The sequence below is a fragment of the Quercus robur genome, chromosome 4 (assembly GCF_932294415.1).
Source record: "Quercus robur chromosome 4, dhQueRobu3.1, whole genome shotgun sequence".
Taxonomy (NCBI): domain Eukaryota; kingdom Viridiplantae; phylum Streptophyta; class Magnoliopsida; order Fagales; family Fagaceae; genus Quercus; species Quercus robur.
Window position 1 is genome coordinate 19085537 of NC_065537.1, and position 20626 is coordinate 19106162.

General features: G+C 36.8%; 2 protein-coding genes across 30 annotated transcripts in view; one reads left to right on the forward strand and one right to left on the reverse strand.

Moving 5' to 3' along the window:
- LOC126720768 (receptor-like protein 33) overlaps positions 1-20626 on the reverse strand; it is a 322024-nt gene that overhangs the window by 277929 nt on the left and 23469 nt on the right. The gene's annotated exons all lie outside the window — the stretch shown is intronic.
- The window catches only part of LOC126720773 (serine/arginine-rich splicing factor SR45-like), a 185922-nt gene that overhangs the window by 73778 nt on the left and 91518 nt on the right, over positions 1-20626 (forward strand). For 2 of the 17 annotated variants that reach the window (XR_007653656.1, XR_007653659.1), the window contains exons 3-4: positions 1847-2855; positions 2936-2970. The exons of 8 other annotated variants lie outside the window; for them this stretch is intronic. Coding sequence is in view for 1 of the 9 variants with exons in the window: in XM_050423586.1 (XP_050279543.1) it covers positions 1847-1945; positions 2789-2855; positions 2936-2966 (197 nt within the window). In the remaining 8 variants the exon portion in view is untranslated. Of the gene's footprint in view, positions 1-1846; positions 2856-2935; positions 4921-20626 lie in introns of those variants that run through there. 7 more of the 17 variants (XR_007653661.1, XR_007653665.1, XR_007653660.1 and 4 more) reach the window with 6 other exon arrangements.

Here is a 20626-nt window from a genome sequence, read left to right on the forward strand (position 1 = left end):
AACTGGCCTTCAGTATATAGTCTCTTAGCACAAAGAATTGCATTTTTTTGTCTCCACTCTGGTGCTAATTTACAAAGTATAGCTCTTAAGCTCGTCCCTTTTAGGTGAATTACACTAGTACTCCATTCAACTAAATCCAGCCAGTTGAATTTGGGGTCAGAGATTAAACATAAGCTCATAATATATTTCCATATCCTTTTAGTAAAACAGCACAGAAAAAAAAAAGATGATTTCTGTCCTCAGTACAGGACCTTCCACAAATCCACCTTTAGCTAAAAGTTATTGACTCGCTATTAAACATTATAGTGAAACAGAATAGGAAAACGTAATATAATATCATCCTTTAGTAATAAAAAAAATATCATGTGAATATATATAGGACTTCTAGTAGTAGGTCTCCCTTCAAATATCATTTGTATATAAAGTCTTACTCTTCTTTACTAGTGGCTTCTGCTACTTCACAAAACCCTCAAATCTCTTGTGGAATAGTTTGCACTCAGAGTTATTTACACACTTTGAGCAAAGCTCCACCATTATTAAGACATCTACCTTAAGACTGAGATACGCCAATTTCATGAATTAACCAACCTGCATCCTAAACAGAATTGTAAACCCTGGCCTTATCATTAATAAGCCACTACCCACCCTCAAATTAATGATTCACCCTACCATTCAAGATTGAACAAGACCCACTGCCAATTGTATGACTCAACCAAATTGTAAACCACCAATCACAAAAAAACATCACACCATGCTGAACCTAAAATAGAAACTCAACATCAATCTCCTATATATATCCCCTCATCAATAACAACCTTAAGTTTTCCTACCCAACTTTAATTCACACGCATCTAAAACCTACCCACATCATTCATAAACCATTTATTGAACCCAAATTTTTTCACCCCAAATTAACTTGAACATTCATTAATAGTAGTCTCAAAATGATTCTTCACCCAAAAAAGAAAAAGGTATTCTTGAGAATGCGTAAGCAGATTTCAAATACGTCTAACAAATGGTTTGCTAACATGAAAGTTTTGGTGAATTAGCTAATTGCTGATGAAAATTAGTCAGTTAATTGAAGTGCAAAATAGATTGAGAAAGACATATTTGAGGTGCCAAAGCCCAAAAGCCCCCAAAATCCTGAAGTCATGTGTCTAACAATAATCAATCTTAATGAAGAGTATTGAAGACTAGGCCTTGAACACGACCTTACTCCAACAAGATTTTCCCTATTAGTTCGTACCTTTATATCTTTATAATTAAGTAAACAATAATCTAAGCCTGGTATATGGTCAAGAAACTTGTAAGTTGTAATTCAACTAACACATTTTAGTGGGAAAAATTTGCTAAATAGCATAATTTTAGGAAAAGTTTTTGCTAAATAGCACATGACCAAACTTATTTAGTTATGTAGCACTTTTTTGAAACCTAGTGTTTGTCAAACTCGAGTTCAAAAAAAAAAAAAAAAATGTTACATCATTAAATAAGTTTGGCATGGTATTTTTTTTAATTAAATGTTTCTTAAAATTATGTTATTTGGCTAAAAAAAAGGGCCTATTCTGGTGTTTCTAACGAAAAAAGTTTAAATCTTCTTTTTCTCATTATAACTATCAAATTATCACAAAAGGAAAATAAATAAATGGTGTATTTTCCTTTGGCTTTTTTGGGGCCAAAATAAATAAATAAATTGTCAGAACTATAGGGATTTATTCATGTACTTTTTTTTTTGGGCTGAATATACACTAATTTTGTGATACACACACATTCTTGGATACATTTGTTTATATGTTTATCTTCTTGTATCTTGAATATGACCTTTGTTTTCGTTCGGTTCACCTCCAAGATGAGCTTGTAGTCCTCTTAGGTCTCCTATTGGTCATAGGTGTACTCCTCCTATTTGTACAATTGCTCGCTCACGTTCTCGATCAGCTTCTCCATGGAGGTAACTTTTCTAAATTGTTTCCAATCCTGAGCATGATTGATCTGGTTTCCTAGTTGTCTGAATTGTGTCAGCTCTCTTTTATTTGCTTTATATATATGTCAGATTTATTTTAGTAGGATGGGAATAAGGTTTATGAATTTTTTTTAATATGGGTCTCAAAGTTGCAGAGCTCTAATGTTACTTGTAGAATTGCTTCATTAGTGTGTATGCCAGCAAATTTCTTTGTATGCGTACGTGAGAAGTAGTGGGGATGTGCATGTGGTCGATACCTAGATGGGTGGTGGACTTGTGGGTTGTAGCGGAGGACATTTTGGTAGAAATTGTAGTAGTGCTGTATGAAATGCTGTTCAATATGGGTTGTAAGGTGCCTTGTAAACATTGCTGTTCATTGTGGGTTGAAGTAATTTCTTTTAGCCCTTTATGTGGCTTGGGTGACAGACAGAAGGTATTGGATGTGTATAGGTTTTAACATAACCATAAAATGTTTGGATCATCATTATCTTGTTTGACAGTACTGGTATTTCCAAGGGCAAGACTCTACGACTCCACCTGTCTTCAATTTAGTGTTGTTTATAAGATCTATCATGCCCATTGTTCTTATGATGTCACCTTGATTTTTGCAACTTACATAAAGACTATGTCGGTTCTGAACTCGAGTTGCAATATTATGTTGGCTTCAATTTCATTCCGGCCCCTCTATTTTTTTCAAATTTGTAATAGGCTCAATATGTTGTTGAGTTTTGCAAAATGCTATTTCCCTTTGTTAATTTGATTTGTGCTGTTAGTTTGTATTACTTTTTAGCTTAAGCACGCCATTCTCTGTGGGGGTGTTGTTTACAATAGAGGTCGAGCACCAATTGGAAAACATGGGCGGTCATCATCCTACTTTGGATCACCTAGTCCACGCAAGGTTTGTGTCTGTTATTTTTTGTTTCAAAAGAGAATTCTTCCTACTAGATACCTTACATTGCTTCTTTCTAATTATAACAGTTACCTCGGAGATCAAGAAGTCATAGCCTGAGAAGGTAATTTCTATCTGTGAATGGTTTCACTTTTATTCATCTAAATACATTTTATTTCTCTTCTAATGGGGTTTTAGCTTGGATGGCTCTTCCTCTACCCTTGGGATGGAGGGTGAGATCATAGATTCAAAACTCACCAGGCATTTGTCTAACTTTGCAATGAAGAAAAATAAATTTACTACTCACTTTTATGGGCAGAGAGGAGGATATGGGGTTTGTGGTCATATCATAATTTTATATATTTGGCCAGTCTCCTGTCCTCTCCTCTCCCTCCATCACTCTTTATCCAAACATGAGATTTCAACACGATGAATTTCATTCTTATGCGCTAGGTATATGAGCTTGCAAGATGACCTTCAATTTTCATGTGATGAGTCCAAGATGAAAATGTCTTTCTTGTGTCCCCCACCCCCAGATCAAATTATGATTTTCAATAACATCTAGTTTAAGTTTGTATTAATATTTATACTCCAGAACTATTGGAAATAAAACTCCAAACTATTAAATGCTTGTTCCCTTGAGAATTTTGATTTCCAAATGGGACTCTCAATGTGATATGGAGAAGGTAAAATATTTTGGTGGTTGCACTTGGGAAAAATAATTAAGTGGGAGTTTTTTCAGGTATATAACATTAAGTTGGGAAATGTATAGAATTCAAAGCAATGGATATCACTGGAGAGAGCTCAATGGAAATTTCCTCCCACCAAAGAGGTAGTTTTAAATTCTGTAAAATACACATGAGGGAGCAAGCTGTTGCTTTCCATGAGGAGATGGAAGTTGAGTTGGCATTTGAGTTTCAAAAATGGATTAGAGGATATTTTAGGCAATCAGGCTGGCTTTAGATTTTGGTTTGTACTTTTTAGTTCAATATATAAGCACTGATGATGATGATAATAACATGAATAGGCTACAACTTGGGAAACTTTAGGTTGGTTAATTCATGGTTTTCTACTACTACAATGTTATGTTGTCATCATCTAGTTTTGAGTCGACTTAACTGGCATTTTCATTATGTAACCTTCACTGCTATATCATAATGTCTGTTCTACCATTTCTTGTGGACTGCATAACTTGCATGATTCCAGAGTGCTTCACTAGACTGTTTGGAATTTTGTGGATATATCATAGGGTATTGATTCCCTTGGTCTCACCTTATTGGCAAAGCTATGTGTATTATTTATCCAAAATAAAAATCATAAATCTCTGCACATTTGTAGTTTCTCTTCTTGCTGTTGATGTCACACATTTTTTATAATACTGCATTTTATTCTTCGAGGAGACATTTCTTAATTTTTATGCAAATATCAAGTCATTTCATTTAGAGCATCGAAGGTTGTTCTGCCATAATATTTCAAATCTTTAATGCAGTGAACCATTTTTTATATCTTCATGTGAAATCATTGTGTGTTGTGGTAATGCCTGATTTGTGATGACTCTCAAACCAAATAGTGTATGTCTACCAGTAAAAGCAAGTTAAAAAAAAAAAAAATGGAACGATTTTATTGTCCAATTTTCCACAAAAAAAATATTATTGTTAGTGTGTTTATCTTATTTTACTTGATTATAACCCCTTTAGAAATAGCCAACAAAATCCTTAGGTGGCATCATTTTGGGTGATTATGCCACATGAACAAAATTAACAAGTATCCTAACTAGGCAACCATTGCCATGTAGATGAGGTTACAGTTTGTTGCAGCTAAATAATTTGATAATTTAGCCTTTTCTCCTTTTTGACATTTTATGTCAATACATGTTTCTTAAGAAGCAAAGTACATAAACTTAAGGTGGCACTGGTGCAATTAGAAGTCACATGAATAAAAATATTGAATTTCCTCTAACCAGACTCGGTGGGATATTGTTGAACTCGGGTAGGAAAGAAAATGTAGTATATGTGAGCTAAATCTATACTAATATAGAAAACCAACTGCATTCGGTGTGAATTTTTATTTTTTTGGTGTGAAGATGTTTCCCCTTTTCCATTATCCCCAAATTAATGGAAGATAGTAGAAGTCTGTTTCATCTCAATTTTTGAGGATATAGTTGTATAGACAATAATTTGTGTAAGGTTTAATTTTATCAAACATTTTGTTGGTTTTATTCTATGCCAAATTTCCTTATATTTTAGAAATTAGTAACCCTGTATTTAGGTGGGAATCATGTAAGGGTAGTGAGTGAGAGAGTGTGAAGAAATGCTCAAGATTATGCAAGGATGCAGAGACTCGCGACTGGAACTTGCGGGTGATTTGCGACTGACAAGTCGCCAAAGCTGGCACAAGTGTGAAGCATGCAGGGGAGCTGAAGAGTCATGCCAGTTGTTGCACTACAGGACAAAAGTTCCAGGCTGGCCAAGCCTTTAGCTCGTGGCATGAACTCGCGACTCAGTCTAATTGCGAGACCAAGTCGTCAGACCACCCTGTTTAGAAAAAACTGACTCTTCGCATTCCTTTCTCACCGTACTATATATAAACCCTTATACCTACGAAATGTAGAGAACTTCCAGAGAGAGTTTTGAGAGAGAAACCCTAGAGAAAAATAAGATTGATTCGTCCACAATCTTCACATAGAGACTCTTCAAATTCCTCTACTCTCTTCCTCTCCATTGTTAAATCCTTGAGAGGTACATTCCCAAAACATTTTCTCACCATACCCATATCTGTGAGAAGGCTGTTTGGTGCTTTGGAAAGCAGTTAAGAAGAGACCAATTTCATATTGGTTGATGCTATGGTCAAGCAGCAGAATTCGGTAAGTTAAAGAAGAAATAGATTCGGTGGAATCTCGTTGGAGTAGAAGCTTGGAGGGTTTAGGTACATTGGGTAGATTAGACTTGAAGAGTTTTCTGTTATTCATGTATTCCAATTACATTCTTTAGTGGAGTATTTACTACTTGGAGGGCGGCGGAGAGGTTTTACATCGAGAGCTTCGGTTTCCTCTTCGATAACACATCGTGTGCGGTCCTTGTGTTTGCATCTCTCTTCCCTTAATCTTTGCCATTTAATTTCTGCTGTGGATGTGATTTTATTTGGTTTAGATTGTTTATCAATTTTGTATTAAGCTTATGTTCATATTCCGTACAATAATTGTTTGATATTAAGCTTGAATTGATAATTTGTAAATTGGGGGTCTAATCGTTCAAGGTGTTTTATACACTAATTGAACTTTCAATTGATATCAAAGCGGGTTCACTTATATTGATTTCATTACCTTAGTGTGATCCTTGATCCCAAATTGAGATAGACTGGTTTCAATCTTTAAATGCTCCACCATATTTTGATGGTAGCAACTATGCCTTTTGAAAGGTGAGGATAAGAGCATTTTTGTGTTCTATAGATTGGCTGTTTGGGATGCTGTTGAAATAGGTTAGACAAAGCCGGAGGCAGCCAAATCCACTTCGGATGAGGCAGCCCTCGCGGTGTCAAATGCTAATAGCAAAGCACTTAACGCAATTTTTTGTGGTGTGTCCCCAGATGAATTTCATCGAATTTCTCATATCACCGTTGCCAAAAAAGCATGGCAGATTTTGGAGACCATTTATGAGGGTATAAAGAAAGTTAAGGACACAAAGTTACAGATGACGACTACTCGATTTGAGGAGCTTAGGATGAGCGAGGATGAGTCATTTAACTCTTTCTATAGTAAGCTAAATGAAGTGGTCATCGGCAAGTGTAACTTAGGAGAGAAAATGGAGGACTCGAAAGTTGTAAGAAAAATTCTTCGTTCATTGACGAAGAGCTTCCGTGCAAAGGTGACTACAAACGAGGAGAGCAAAGATCCTGATGAAATCAAAGTCCAAGAGTTGATTGGTTCTCTCCAAACGTATGAGCTTTCATTACCAAATCAAAGAAAGAAAAAATCACTTGCTCTTAAGACGATAAATGAAAGGATAGAAGCTCATGGTTCATCGGATGAGGATGTAGTTGAAAATGATGTTGCCTACCTTGCAAAGAATTTCCGCAAATTTCTAAAGTTCAAGAATAGTGAGAAATTTGGTGATAAAGGGAAATTCATGAGTTCCGGAAAGGAGAAGGACTTCAAAAAGAGAGAAGGGAAGGAGTCCCAATCTACTCAAGGAGTCACTTGTTTTGAGTGTAATGGACAGGGCCATGTCAAAAAGGAATGTCCTAATTACTTGAGATCGAAGGGCAAGGCGTATACCACCATTCTCAGTGACTCAGATTCCTCCACCTCTGATTCTGAGGAAAGCTGTGATGAAGAAGGGAATTTCTCAGCCTTCATGACTATTGCTCTTGTTGAGTCTTCGGAGGACTTGAATTTGCTTATGGAAGAGCTTGGGGAGCATAGTGATGAGGAATTCATGAGAATTGTAGAAGAATCAAATGCTGAAAAAGATGAAGATACAGCGGGTCTTTAAGAGAACTACAATTTTCTACTTGAAAAGTTAGGAGAATATGCAAGGGTAGCCAAGGTAGCTATGAAAAAGATGAAGAAAGCTGAGGAGGACTTTAGAAATCTTCTAGTGAGATATAAGGAGGCTAAGTGTGAGATAGAGATGCTAAATGGCGAGCTAATCGAAGCTTACACCAAGGTGAAATTCCTTGAGCTTGAGGTGGTTCAAGTAAATGCCAAGGTAGAGCGAGTCTCCACAAAGAAGTTTGATGATGTCCTTTCCTCTCAAAAGACCTTCTTCGGCAAAACTGGATTAGGATACACCGAAGAAAGTAGTTCAGCTGTGAACATCTCCAAAGAAGTGAAGTTTGTAAAGGCCAAAGAGCCGGTTATAGTTGCCCCTACTGTTGAAAAGGCAAATGTTGAGAAGAAGAAGAATGTGACTGACCAGCGGGTGTTGAACAACCCCCGTAATCAATTAGTGGTTAGGTTTGAAGCCAGAGCAAAATCTCTTCCACGATCACAAAGAGGTTCTAGAACGAACCATGTGTGTCATCACTATGGACTTCAAGGGCACACCCAACCCAATTGTCATAAGCTGAGAGCATTGAGGAATGCAAGTGATCAAAGGTCAAGAAGGCTAAGAAATGAAAAGAGGACTTAGGCTGTTGAGCCATCAAGAGATTGAAATGGTGATCTCGGAATGATGGACATGATGAAAATGATTGGTGCATTCACCAACTGCTTGGAAAGCTTCACTAGAAGATTTGAAAGTACTAACTCTCGTACCCAATCCTATAAGGATATTACCCCAAACGCATGTGGCGTATAGGTGATGAAGGGTACTTATGCATAAGCATTACAACATGTCCATGCAGTAATACTTCCTATGTTGTGTGACTGTTGGTTTGTTTATTGATTATGTGAATTGAAAATTGTTTGATTTTGCTTTCATTCATTTAAAATGTTTTTACATTGTTGTTTTTGATCGATCTCTTTCTTCTTGTGTGTCAAAAATCCAAAAACCACATAAAAAGTAGAAAATCCAAAAAGTTTGATCAACATTATTGAGTTTTGTCTCTAAATATGTTTTCTTTTACCTTTGTGCAAATGACTTTGTGTATCTACAAGCATAGCTTGTTCCATATGCATTCATATTATTGTGGGAGAAATCTTGAAATCTATGTGACTGTTGTAAATAGATCTTTAACCTTGTCATGAATGATTAGTGAATGATTTTGTTGATCTTGAGACATGCATAGACTTGTGTCTATATATCTTCTCACTCTTTATTTTATTGTTTTTGCTAAAAGAATTCACTAAATGTAAATCTCCAAATGAAAAGAGATATTGAGTTGCAAAAGCCTGTCGCACATACTAGTATTTGACTAGGAAAAAGGAAAAGCGACCAAAAATTAAAATTATATGATGCCCAAAAAGCCAAAGGCTAACTCATCAAAGTGAAATATCCAAAATTTCAGGCATCGATCTCACAAAGAGATGTGTTGATTCAAAAAGATCAAATGATATGTCAAACATTGAGCCAAATGAAAAGCTTTAAAGATATTGTACTCAAGCTTATGTGGAAGGTCATATATGCATACTTCTATAATTGAGATGTGTTACATTATCTAGTGCTAGTTGTGTATGTCTTAATTGAATTGATCATTGAAACTTCACATTAGACTAAAGACTATCTCATTTTTTATATTCACACATAAAACACATGTCTATATTCAATCAAGGCCATATTTATTCGTATGATTGTACTTGATTAAATGTGTTTTCACATGCTCAATCTTTGTTGATCAATCACAAATTTTTTTTTGAGTGTTTTAGTTGTTTTTGGAAAGTACTTTGTTTTTACAAAAATTGTCAAAAATTCAAAAATTATGTTGCTCTATTCTGGCGACTCAGTCGCGGGTAGAATCAGTCGCATACTCCAGTCACGAGTCCATACAGAGATTTTTCGCGACTCACTGGCGACTCATTGGGGGGTAAATGCTTTAGTCGTGAAAAAGACTAAGAATATTTTTCAAAAATTTGTAGTTTCATGCTTTTTGCGGCTCAGGTTGGCGACTTGTTCGCGGGTGGAAGGTCCAGTCGTGAAGGGTATACAGATATTTTCGCGGCTCAGTTCGCGACTCTCTCGCGAGTGGAACTTCCAGTCACGAAAAACACTTAGAAAATTTTTCAAAAATTTTTCTTTCAAGTGTTCTGGCAATTGGCCTTGGCGACTTGCACGTGACTTGATTTAGTCGCAGAAATCGCGTGTTTTGCACAAAATTGGTCAGTTTTTAAACCTTTTCGGTTTTCCCTCGAACATTTCTGACTATTCATCTTCTTCCTTACCTGTTACTCTCTTAAACTCACCGTATCACTCTCGAACAAACCTCCATATTTACACCATTTCATCCTCAAATCTTCAAGGAAAAGGTATAGGCTTTCGCTTTCTCACTTCATATCTCATGATTATGAGTTGGTTTTCTTAATTTGTGAGTTATTTTTGTGATTTGAGTAATATATATTCAAACATGGGTTTGGTTTATTTCGTTGAGTATGTTTGTTTGAGTGTTGGTGATATTGATTGAGATATTTTTCTCAATTTTTGTGATGTTGTTTGTGTTCTGTGTTGTGCCTCATGACTGTGTTGCTCTATACATATCATCTTCATGGTGGAATGTCACAATGACAGATATTTGTGATTAAGTAATGCTCATTGATTACTTTGTTCTGAATTGTAATTGATCAACCATCATTTTTGGACACCTGCAAATTTCTTTAATGTACAATCCATAAGTGTTGCTTATGATTACTTGTTGCTGACTTGGTTCAATTTATGTGATTGATTGAGTGAGTTCTCTTTCCTACTTTTATTCTTTTTATCTAATCAAGTTGATGTTTGTGTCTTGTGGTGTTGCACTTGGTTCTCTGCTGTGTGTCTTGTCTCTTGCAGATGTCATGCCGTTCATCTAAAGGAAAAGAGATTGCCATTGATATTCTGTCCCCTGTTGAAAGTTCAATATGTGTATAAAACACCCTTGAACGTTTAGACCTCTAATAACAAAATAACCAATTCAAGTTTTATGACAAACAATAAGTGTGCGGAAAATAAACACAAGCTATAAACAGAATTGGTAATTAATCTAAGCCAATTAAAATTACATACACAACAGAAAATAAAAGATAAAGATTAAGGGAAAAGAGATGCAAATACAAGGACAACACAACGATGTGTTATTGAAGAGGAAATCGAAGCCTTTAGCGTAAAACCTCTCCGCTGCCCTCCAAGCGGTAAGTAATTCACTAGAAAATGTAGTTGGGATATATGAACAGCAATAAACCCTCTAAGCCTAATCTACCAAGTGTGCCTAAGCCCTCCAAGCTTCTTGCTCCAATGAGGTTGCGTCGAACTTATTTCTTTTCTAACTTCCCGGATTTCGCTACTTGACCATAGTATCAACCAATATGAAATTGGTTCCTTCCTAACTGCTTCCCAAAACACCAAACAGCCCTCTCACAGTAATGGATATGGTGAGAAAAGGTTTTGGTAAAAGGCCTCTCAAGGATTTAACAATGGAGAGGAAGAGAGTAGAGGAATTTGAAGAGTCTCTTATGTGAAGATTGTGGATGAATCAATCTTGTTTTTCTTTAGGGTCTCTCTCTCAAAATTCTCTTGGAAGCTCTCTTTCTTTCTTGGGTATTAGGGGTATTTATACTAGAGTGAGAAAGGAATGTGAAGAGTCAAGTTTTTCAAAACAGGACTGGCCCGTAACTTGATTGAGTTGCGAGTTCTAGCCGCAAGATAACTGAACAGTCAGTTGTTCTATTTTGTCCTGTAGTGCTCCAGCTAGCATGATGCTTCAACTTCTGGCATGCCTGACACGTGTGCAGCTTCTAGTGGTTTGTAGTCGCAAGTCACCCGCGAGATCCAATCGCAAGTCTCTGTTTTTCTTACACATTCTTGAGCATTTCTTCATCCTATCTCACTCACTACCCTTACATGAATCCCACCTAAATACAGAGTTACTAATTGCTGAAATATAAGTAAATTTGGCACAGAATAAAGTTAACAAAATGGTTGATTAAATTCAACCTTACAATCTCGCCCTTTGGATATTCCGTGACAAAACCTTAAAACAGACTCTAGACTTAACATGTGAGTTGGGAACAGTTGAACATAACTCACTCACACCTAACTCTAGAAACAGTGAAGCTCTTGAATCATATGGACATGAATCTCCTGAAATACAAGAATACACCATTATCATTGTATGCAGAAAAGCATGAAATGCATATGAAGCAGGTATGATGTGATCAAGCAAAAATGGAGTTAAGAAACAAACCATGGCTTGATCAAACAAGTAATCACTACAAGGTAGTGACCACAATGCTCATTCACATTTGGAATGAACACTTGGACATACAAGTTAATAAGATCAATGCAAATCACTTGCATGCCCAACACTCAATCAATGCATAATACACTAAGTATATGTATTTAGGAACAATCCTACAAGGGTACAAGAGTGACAGTACTTAAAAGAAAATGCATAACATTTAGTTAGAAGTATTGATTTAACAAAGTATAAAGGCTGCATAAAGCATGGTACAAACCATAAAGCTTACAAACTATGAAAACAAACCTTAAAAGCTTACAAAAGTAACATGGGTACAAAGCATAAAAAGCTGAATAACAACTTAAAGTAAAATATTTAAACCGCTTGCTGAAATCTCCCCCTTTGATCAAGCTATCACTCCCCCTTTCATTATATTCCCCTTATGACATCATCTCCCATTTTTTGTCATGGAATAGCTACATATCCTCTTCTAGCTTCCTCTGAATCTGATCCAATTGAGTTTGTAGGGAGGTAAACTTCATATCCCACCAAGTGCTGTGATGGTGTAAAATAGATGTGAGTTCGGACATCTTGGTACTCAACTCGTGGACAGATGTCACAATGTTGTCGAGTTTTTCGTCAAGGGAGAAAGTGCTAAAACGCGAACCACTGTGAGATGTGGAAGTTTCCAGTTTGACTCTCTTCCGACTATGATCAATGCTTGTGTTGAATGTACGCATGTTGATTGGACTCGATTTTGTGTAAGGAGATTCATCTACTGTTGGGTGAATTCCTTTGAGCTTCAAGATTTTAGAAATGAGACAGCAAAAAGGAACACATATTCATGACTCAGTTCGTAAAACTGTTTTGTGCAGAACGTGAAAGATATGAGCACAGATGTCAATCTCTACATCAGAGATTAGGTCATGAAGAAACAAGGCACGTCCGAGGTTCATATACCCAGTACTGGATAAGGGGTACAAGTTGTGAAACATCACTATTGTAGGCACTCTTAGTTTCGGAGGAAGAGAGGAAACGCTGACTGAGTTTCCATTGGATGAGAATTCCAAGTCTTGTCTAAGACTATCCTTAAGTAGTTCCTCATCTAGACATAGATCATCATAAACCGGTGAGTTTTTAAGCATTGACCGGTTGATGTGAAGGATCTCTGCCAAATATGCAGGAGAGACTGAAAAACTTTTTCTCCTAACGCAGCACTTGAGTTCTTCGCCTTCTACAATTGCATTGACATAAAATTCTTTTACCAAATTCTCATAAGCTTCATCCAAATCGGAGAGAAAGCAATTCCAATCCTTGTGGGCAAACCATTTTGGAATGTCAGTGTCATGGAGTGATGATTGATCAACTGGTCTTTCCAATAATGGTGTAACATTTCGGAAATAATTCTTATGAGTCTGAAAGGCAGCATAGGATCTGAACTTGTTGGGATCGAACACTCCTGATGGGGAATGAGTCCTTTTTGTTTTAGGTGAGTAGTCATCGACATCAATGACAGGCTCCTTTCTTTTGGGACTACCTCCTTTCACAGCTGCTTTCTTGAATGGAGACATTTTCAGTCTGCATTATGTAATAGAGAAAAAAAAAAATACAATCCAAGAAACATTATTAGCAATGGGTTAGTTTCAAAATATGGATAATGAAGAAAATCCTAAAAACTAGATGGGAATGTCCAAAAAATGACAATGAGTGACATTAATGACCCAATGTTGTCACAATATAGAGTAGATCAGTATATAACCACCAAAAAACACACAATGATGACACCAAACAATCAGATACCCAAACATAGTCAAGAGATATACAAATATCATAGAGAGCACAAAATCCATAAGGAAAAGGCAATAACTGTGAAAAATAAAGAGTAGAGAACAAAACCCATACATTTCCTTGAAGATTGAGAAAATGGTGACAAAATAGTGGAAGATTTTGGAGTTGACCACGGTGGTGTTGAAATATTGAAAGTGAGACTAGAAAATGAACATTCACAGGATGATAGAAAAAAAAATTAAGACCCTTTTTGAGATCAGTGTTGAAAAAAAGCTTCTTTTTGCAAACCATGCGATTTTCGCAACTGAAGTAAGTTGCCAGATAGTCGCTAGTTTTCACCCGCCAAAACACTTCAAGCCAAAAGTTTTGAAAAAATTTGCTAAGTGTTTTTCGCTACTGGAAGTCTCACTCACGAGGGAGTAGCGAGCTGAGCCGCGAAAATCTCTGTGTACCCTTCGCGACTAGACCTTCTACTCGCGAACAAGTCACCAAAACCAACCCGCGAGACCGCGACTGTGACATGCAACTTGACTTACTCGCGATTGAGTCGCCAAAACAGGGCAACACTGTTTTTGAAATTTTCAATTTTTGTAAAAACAAAATATTTTCCAAAAACAACTAAAATACTCAAAAATCTTTTTGTATTTGAATCAACAAAGATTGAGCATGTGAAAACACATTTTATCAAGTACAATCACACAAATGAATATGACATTCATTGAATATAAACTTGTGTGTTGTGTGTGGATATCAACAATGAGATAATCCTTAGTCTAATGTGAAGTTTCAATGATCAATTCAACCAAGACATACACAATTAGCACTAGATCATGTGACCCATCTCAATTATAGAAATATACATATATGACCTTCCACAAGACTTGATAACATAACTTGGAGCTTTACATTTGGCTCCACTTTCAATCATAACATTTGATCTTTTTTACCCTTTTGTAACAGTCACATCTCATTGTGAGAATGATGTTTGATATATCACCTTGATGAGATAATATTTGGCTTTTTGAAAAATCATACACTTTATTTTTGGTCGCTTACCCTTTTTCCTAGTTGAATACTAGTATGTGCGACAGGCTTTTGCAGCTCAATATCTCTTTACATTTGGTGAGCTCTTTTTAGCAAAAAAAAAAATAAATAAATAAAGAGTGGAAAGATATATAGGCACAAGTCTATGCATGTCTCAAGATCAACATAATCATTCATGACAAGTTTGAAGATCTATTTACAACAGTCACATAAATTTCAAGATTTCTTCCACAGTGATAAGAGTGCAAAGGAACAAGTTATGCTCGTAAATGCACAAACCCATTAGCACAAAGGTACAAGGTAAAACAAGTTTTGAGACAAAACTCAACAAAGTCGATCAAACTTTTTGATTTTCTACTTTTTATGTGGTTTTTGGATTTTTGACACATAAGAAGGAAAAGATTGATAAAAAACAACAAAAGCAGACAAAGCAATTAACAATCAACAAAATCATGCTATACAGAAAGCCAACAAAGAAGTGTGTGCCCCAACAAACAAAATAATACAATATAAATAGGTGAAGTACACATCACACAAGAGATTCAAGGAATTGTACTAACACCAATGGTCTTACGGAGGGATTCAAACCGTGGACCATCGAGAGGCTTGGTGAAGATATCCGCCTTTTGATTGTCTGTGTGTATGAATTCAAGACACATAACTCTTTCTTTCACCAAATCTCGAATGAAATGGTAACGTATCTCTATGTGTTTAGATTTTGAATGATGGACTGGGTTCTTAGAAAGATTAATGGCATTGGTGTTATCACAGAAGACACACATTGTATCTTTAGGAATTCCATAATCATGAAGTAACTTCTTCATCCAAAGAATTTATGTGCAGCAACTTCCAGCGGCTATGTACTCTGCTTCAGCAGTAGAGAGAGACACGGAATTTTGTTTCTCGCTCATTCACGAGATAAGATCGTTACCAAGGTAGAAGCAGCCTCCTCAAGTACTCTTCCGATCGTCCACACTACCAGCCCAGTCTGCATCTAAATACCCGACAATGCAAGCATTTGAGTCTTTTGAATACCACAAACCATAATATGGAGTTCCATTGATATATCGAATAATTCGCTTTACCACAGTCAGGTGTGATTCCTTTGGAGCAACTTGATATCTAGCACAAACACCAACGCTGAATGCAATGTCCGGTCTACTAGCTGTAAGATAGAGTAGAGGCATGTTTTTTGGAGTCTAGTCCAAATTTCTTAACAATGTTTCTAGCATACTTTTCTTATGAAACGAATATGTCTTCCTTCTTTTGTTTGACTTGAAGGCCCAAGAAAAATGTGAGCTCCCCCACCATACTCATCTCAAATTCTTTCTTCATCTCCTCAAAGAATTCTATAGCCCGATCATCAATGGTAGCCCCAAACACTATGTCATCAACATATACTTGAGCCATAAGGAGATAATCTTCATCATTTTTGACAAACAAAGTCCGGTCGGCATATCCGCTTTTGAATCCTCTATTCAGGAGGTAATGTGTAAGCCAATTATACCAAGCTCTAGGAGTTTGTTTTAAGCCATAAAAGGCTTTCTTCAATCTCAACACATGATCAGGAAAGTGAGGATCCTCAAAACCTTTGGGTTGTTCAACAAACACTTCTTCATTCAGGTATCCATTTAGAAATGCACATTTTACATCCATTTGATAGAGTTTGAAATTCATAGTGCATGCAATGCACATAAGAATTCGAATAGACTTAAGTCTTGCCACAGGAGCGAAGGATTCATCAAAATCTACTCCTTCTACTTGAGTATATCCTTGAGCTACTAACCGAGATTTATTCCATATTATCTCTCCATCTTCATTGGTCTTGTTTTTGAATATCCATTTAGTGCCAATGACATGAACATTTTCAGGCCTTGGAGCAAGTTCCCACATATCATTTCTTACAAATTGATTCAGCTCTTCATGCATTGACTCAACCCAATTCTCATTTTGGAGAGCTTCTTCTACCATTTTTGGCTCAAATGGAGCAAGGTAGCAATGGTATGTTAAATGATTGGCCAAAAGGATGTTTCCTTTTTTAAGGCAAAGACCTTCATCTAAAGACCCTATAATGTTGCTATCTGGATGGTTCTTAATCACTCTTGATGATGGCTTCTTTGATGTGGAGACTTCATTATTCCGTGAGATGAAATGATGAACTTTCGGAGGAGTGAGAGGACTTGATGTTCTAGATATTGATCTTGTTTCCATTCTTGGGTTCATGGGAGTTGATTCTTCTTCCGGTGTAGATCCTTCAACTTCTATATCAAGAGCTTCAACCTCAACATCGGGTTCTTTGGTTCTCGGCCCTTCTCCATCATCAATCATCTCTACCTTTGTTAAGGCATCATCAATCTTGACATTGATGGACTCCATTACTGTCTTAGTTCTCTTGTTGAAAACCCTATATGCCCGGCTAGTAGTAGAGTACCCAAGAAAAATACCTTCATCACTTTTTGCATCAAATTTTCCAAAGTTCTCCCGATCATTTAGAATATAACACTTGCTTCCAAACACTCGGAAGTACTTTACTCTGGGCTTCTTTCCATTCCAAATCTCGTAGGCGGTCTTCTTTGTTCCCACTTGAAAGAATATTCTATTGTCAATGTGACAAGAGGTGTTCACGGCTTTTTCCTAAAACTTTTGAGGTATTTGCTTGTTTAGTAGCATAACTCTTGCCATTTCTTGAATCACCCGATTATTTCTCTCTACCACTCCATTTTGTTGAGGAGTTTTGGGGGCTGAAAATTCCCTTTTGATTCCATTCTTTTCACAAAATGACTCAAATCTTGCATTCTCAAATTCCTTCCCACGATTACTTCTTATCTTGACAATAGGAACCCCTTTCTCGTTTTATAATTTCTTGCAAAGGATTTCCAATTTTTCACATGCTTCTGATTTTTCTCTGAGAAATTCAACCTAAGTGTATCTTGAGAAATAGTCTTCTTTACCTTTCCAAACTTTGGAAGTCTTTCAACTGCTTCAAGTTTAGACACTTTAGCTACCTATTTGAAATTCGCATGCCCAAATCTGTGATGCCAAAGTTCCAACATGTCAACACGAGCACTTCTACATGAAATGGGTGATGTAGGAACTACTCTATAGCAATTATCTGTAGTCCTATTTCCCTCCAAGACTTGAATCCCTTCTTCATTGATGATTATGCATCCCTTCTTTGAGAATTGGACAAGAAAATCCTCATCACATATTTGAGTGATGCTCAAAAGATTCACCTTCAGCCCTTTGATGTATAATACATCTTTCAATAGAGGTAATCCAGTTATCTCAATAGTCCCTTTGCCGAGAACTTGAGCATGACTTCCATCACCAAAAGTCACATAGTCACCAACCTTCTCTTTGAGTGTCTTAAACAGTGATTTATCTCCTGTCATATGATAAGAACACCCACTGTCAAGATACCATAAGCATGAATTAAATACCTTCAATGAGGTATGCACAAATAAGCTCGTATGAGACAAACATTCTTGACTTTCAAACAGAATTTTATCTTCAATTTCCATGCTTCTATTAGATTGACATTTCTTTTTCAGATTATCAATCTTCTCACACAATATTCTATTTTTTCTTTTATACTTCTTAATCAAAGATTTAGATTCAGATATGCTATTGTGTAAGTGTGATTCTTATTTTCAAAATATTTCAACATGTGAACAAATATCCTAGCATGTTTCTTTGTCTTTAATAACTCTAAGAGTTCATTGTTAGGACACCCTTCAAACATACTCATAGAGTCATTATCACAAACACTTAAACCACAATTCAGCATGACCTTTTCCATAACAGCATCCATAACAAAGGGGTCTAGGATCGCACTTAGGTAATTAAATCACAACAAGTGCACCCGCTCTAATACCAATTGAAAGTTCATTATATGTATAAAACACCCTTGAACGTTTAGACCTCCAATAACAAAATAACCAATTCAAGCTTTATGACAAACAATAAGTGTGCGGAAAATGAACACAAGCTATAAACAAAATTGGTAATTAATCTAAGCCAATTAAAATCACATCTACAGCAGAAAATAAAAGGCAAAGATTAAGGGAAGAGAGATGCAAACACAAGGACAACACAACGATGTGTTATCGAAGAGGAAACTGAAGCTCTCGGCGTAAAACCTTTCCACCGCTCTTCAAGCGGTAAGTAATCCACTAGAAAATGTAGTTGGAATACATGAACAGTAATAGACCCTCCAAGCCTAATCTACCCAGTGTACCTAAGCCCTCCAAGCTTCTTGCTCCAACGAGGTTGCGCCGAACCTATTTCTTTTCTAACTTCCCGGATTTTGCTACTTGACCATAGCATCAACCAATGTGAAATTGGTTCCTTCCTAACTGCTTCCCAAAATACCAAACAGCCTTCTCACAGTAATTGATATGGTGAGAAAAAGTTTTGGTAAAAGGTCTCTCAAGGATTTGACAATGGAGAGGAAGAGAGTAGAGGAATTTGAAGAGTCTCTTATGTGAAGATTATGGATGAATCAATCTTGTTTTTTTCTAGGGTCTCTCTCTCAAAATTCTCTCTGGAAGCTCTCTTTCTTTCATGGGTATAAGGGGTATTTATACTAAGGTTAGAAAGGAATGTGAAGAGTCAGGTTTTTCAAAACAGGGCTGACTCGCGGCTTGACTGAGTCACGAGTTCCAGCCGTGAGATAACTGAACGGCTAGTTGTCCTATTTTCTCCTGTAGTGCTCTAGCTAGCATGATACTTCAACTTCTGGCATGCCTGTCACGTGTGCAGCTTCTGGCGGCTTGCAGCCATGAGTCACCCGCGAGATCCAGTCACGAGTCTCTGTTTTTCTTGCACATTCTTGAGCATTTCTTCACACTATCTCACTCACTACCCTTACAAGAATCCCACCTAAATACAGGGTTACTAATTGCTAAAATACAAGCAAATTTGACACGGAATAAAGCCAACAAGATGGTTGATTAAATTCAACCTTACACCTGTTGCTAAGAGGACTCGTCACTCGACTTAGTCATCTTAAGGCCTAAACAATGAGAGATTCAAGACTCCTTTTGATTCACAGACCTTTTCAAGCATTTTTATAGATGCTACACCTATTATGGAACATGTAGTAAAATTTGATACCTTGAGCACAACATTTGTCCCTAAAATTTTTGAAGTAAGGGATTGGGCTGATCTATTTGGGAATTTCGAGGATCCGGTTGATGAATTAGTTAAGGAATTCTACTCTAATGCCAAATACACCGGAGTAGAGTTGAAATGTTGGGTAAGGAGAACCGAGTTCTCCATCAATGCAGACTACATTGCAAAGGTTCTTCGCATTACTAGACTAGCAAATGTGGACCTCACTCCGTATGATGACAGATCACTTCAGGTACAAGACATTCTCCAAGTTCTTAGGCCTGATCATGAGGTTAGAAGCAAAGGATCATCTATCAACATTGCACAGTTTTTGCCTGAATTGACGACTCTAAAACTGATCATGTTCTCCAATCTCTACCCACTGTCTAGCCGCCTTCATAAATCTTGGAAGAGCACAATTTTTGTGTGATCTCATTACTGGAGTTCCAATTGACATTTGTGCTCACATCTTTCAGACAATTGGGAAAACAGTGGCTTAATCGATAGCACAAACCAATATTCCTTTTTGTAGTCTCATCATGAAGATTTTGCTTCGTGAAGGTGTTTGTCCACCAACAGATGGAAAAGTTATTTCACGTCCTCGACCAATTTCCATGAAAACTCTCCATGCAAGCAAGAGTCACTCCTCTAAAACACCTAAGAGTGAGCCATTCTCCCATGCCACTCCATCTAGCCATGATTTTGCTACACCTATGCATGCTACAACTGTTTCCCCCATTCCTTTTGAGAAGCAAACTACCGGCACTCCATCTGCACCTAGCTCTCAAGATGATAGATTGAGCACTTTAATTAAGGGGCTATATCAACGTATTTCCGGATTAGAAAGATCTCTCTACTCCACCAACAATCATGTTCAAATGCGTTTCACTACGATTGAGGCACATTTAGATGCTATTCAACAAAAGCTTGAGGATAGCCTTTAGCTATTCGTGCCAAAAAGGGGGAGAGATAACATATAGCAAGGGGGAGATAGCAATGTGCACATTGAAAGGGGAACACTAAAAGGGGGA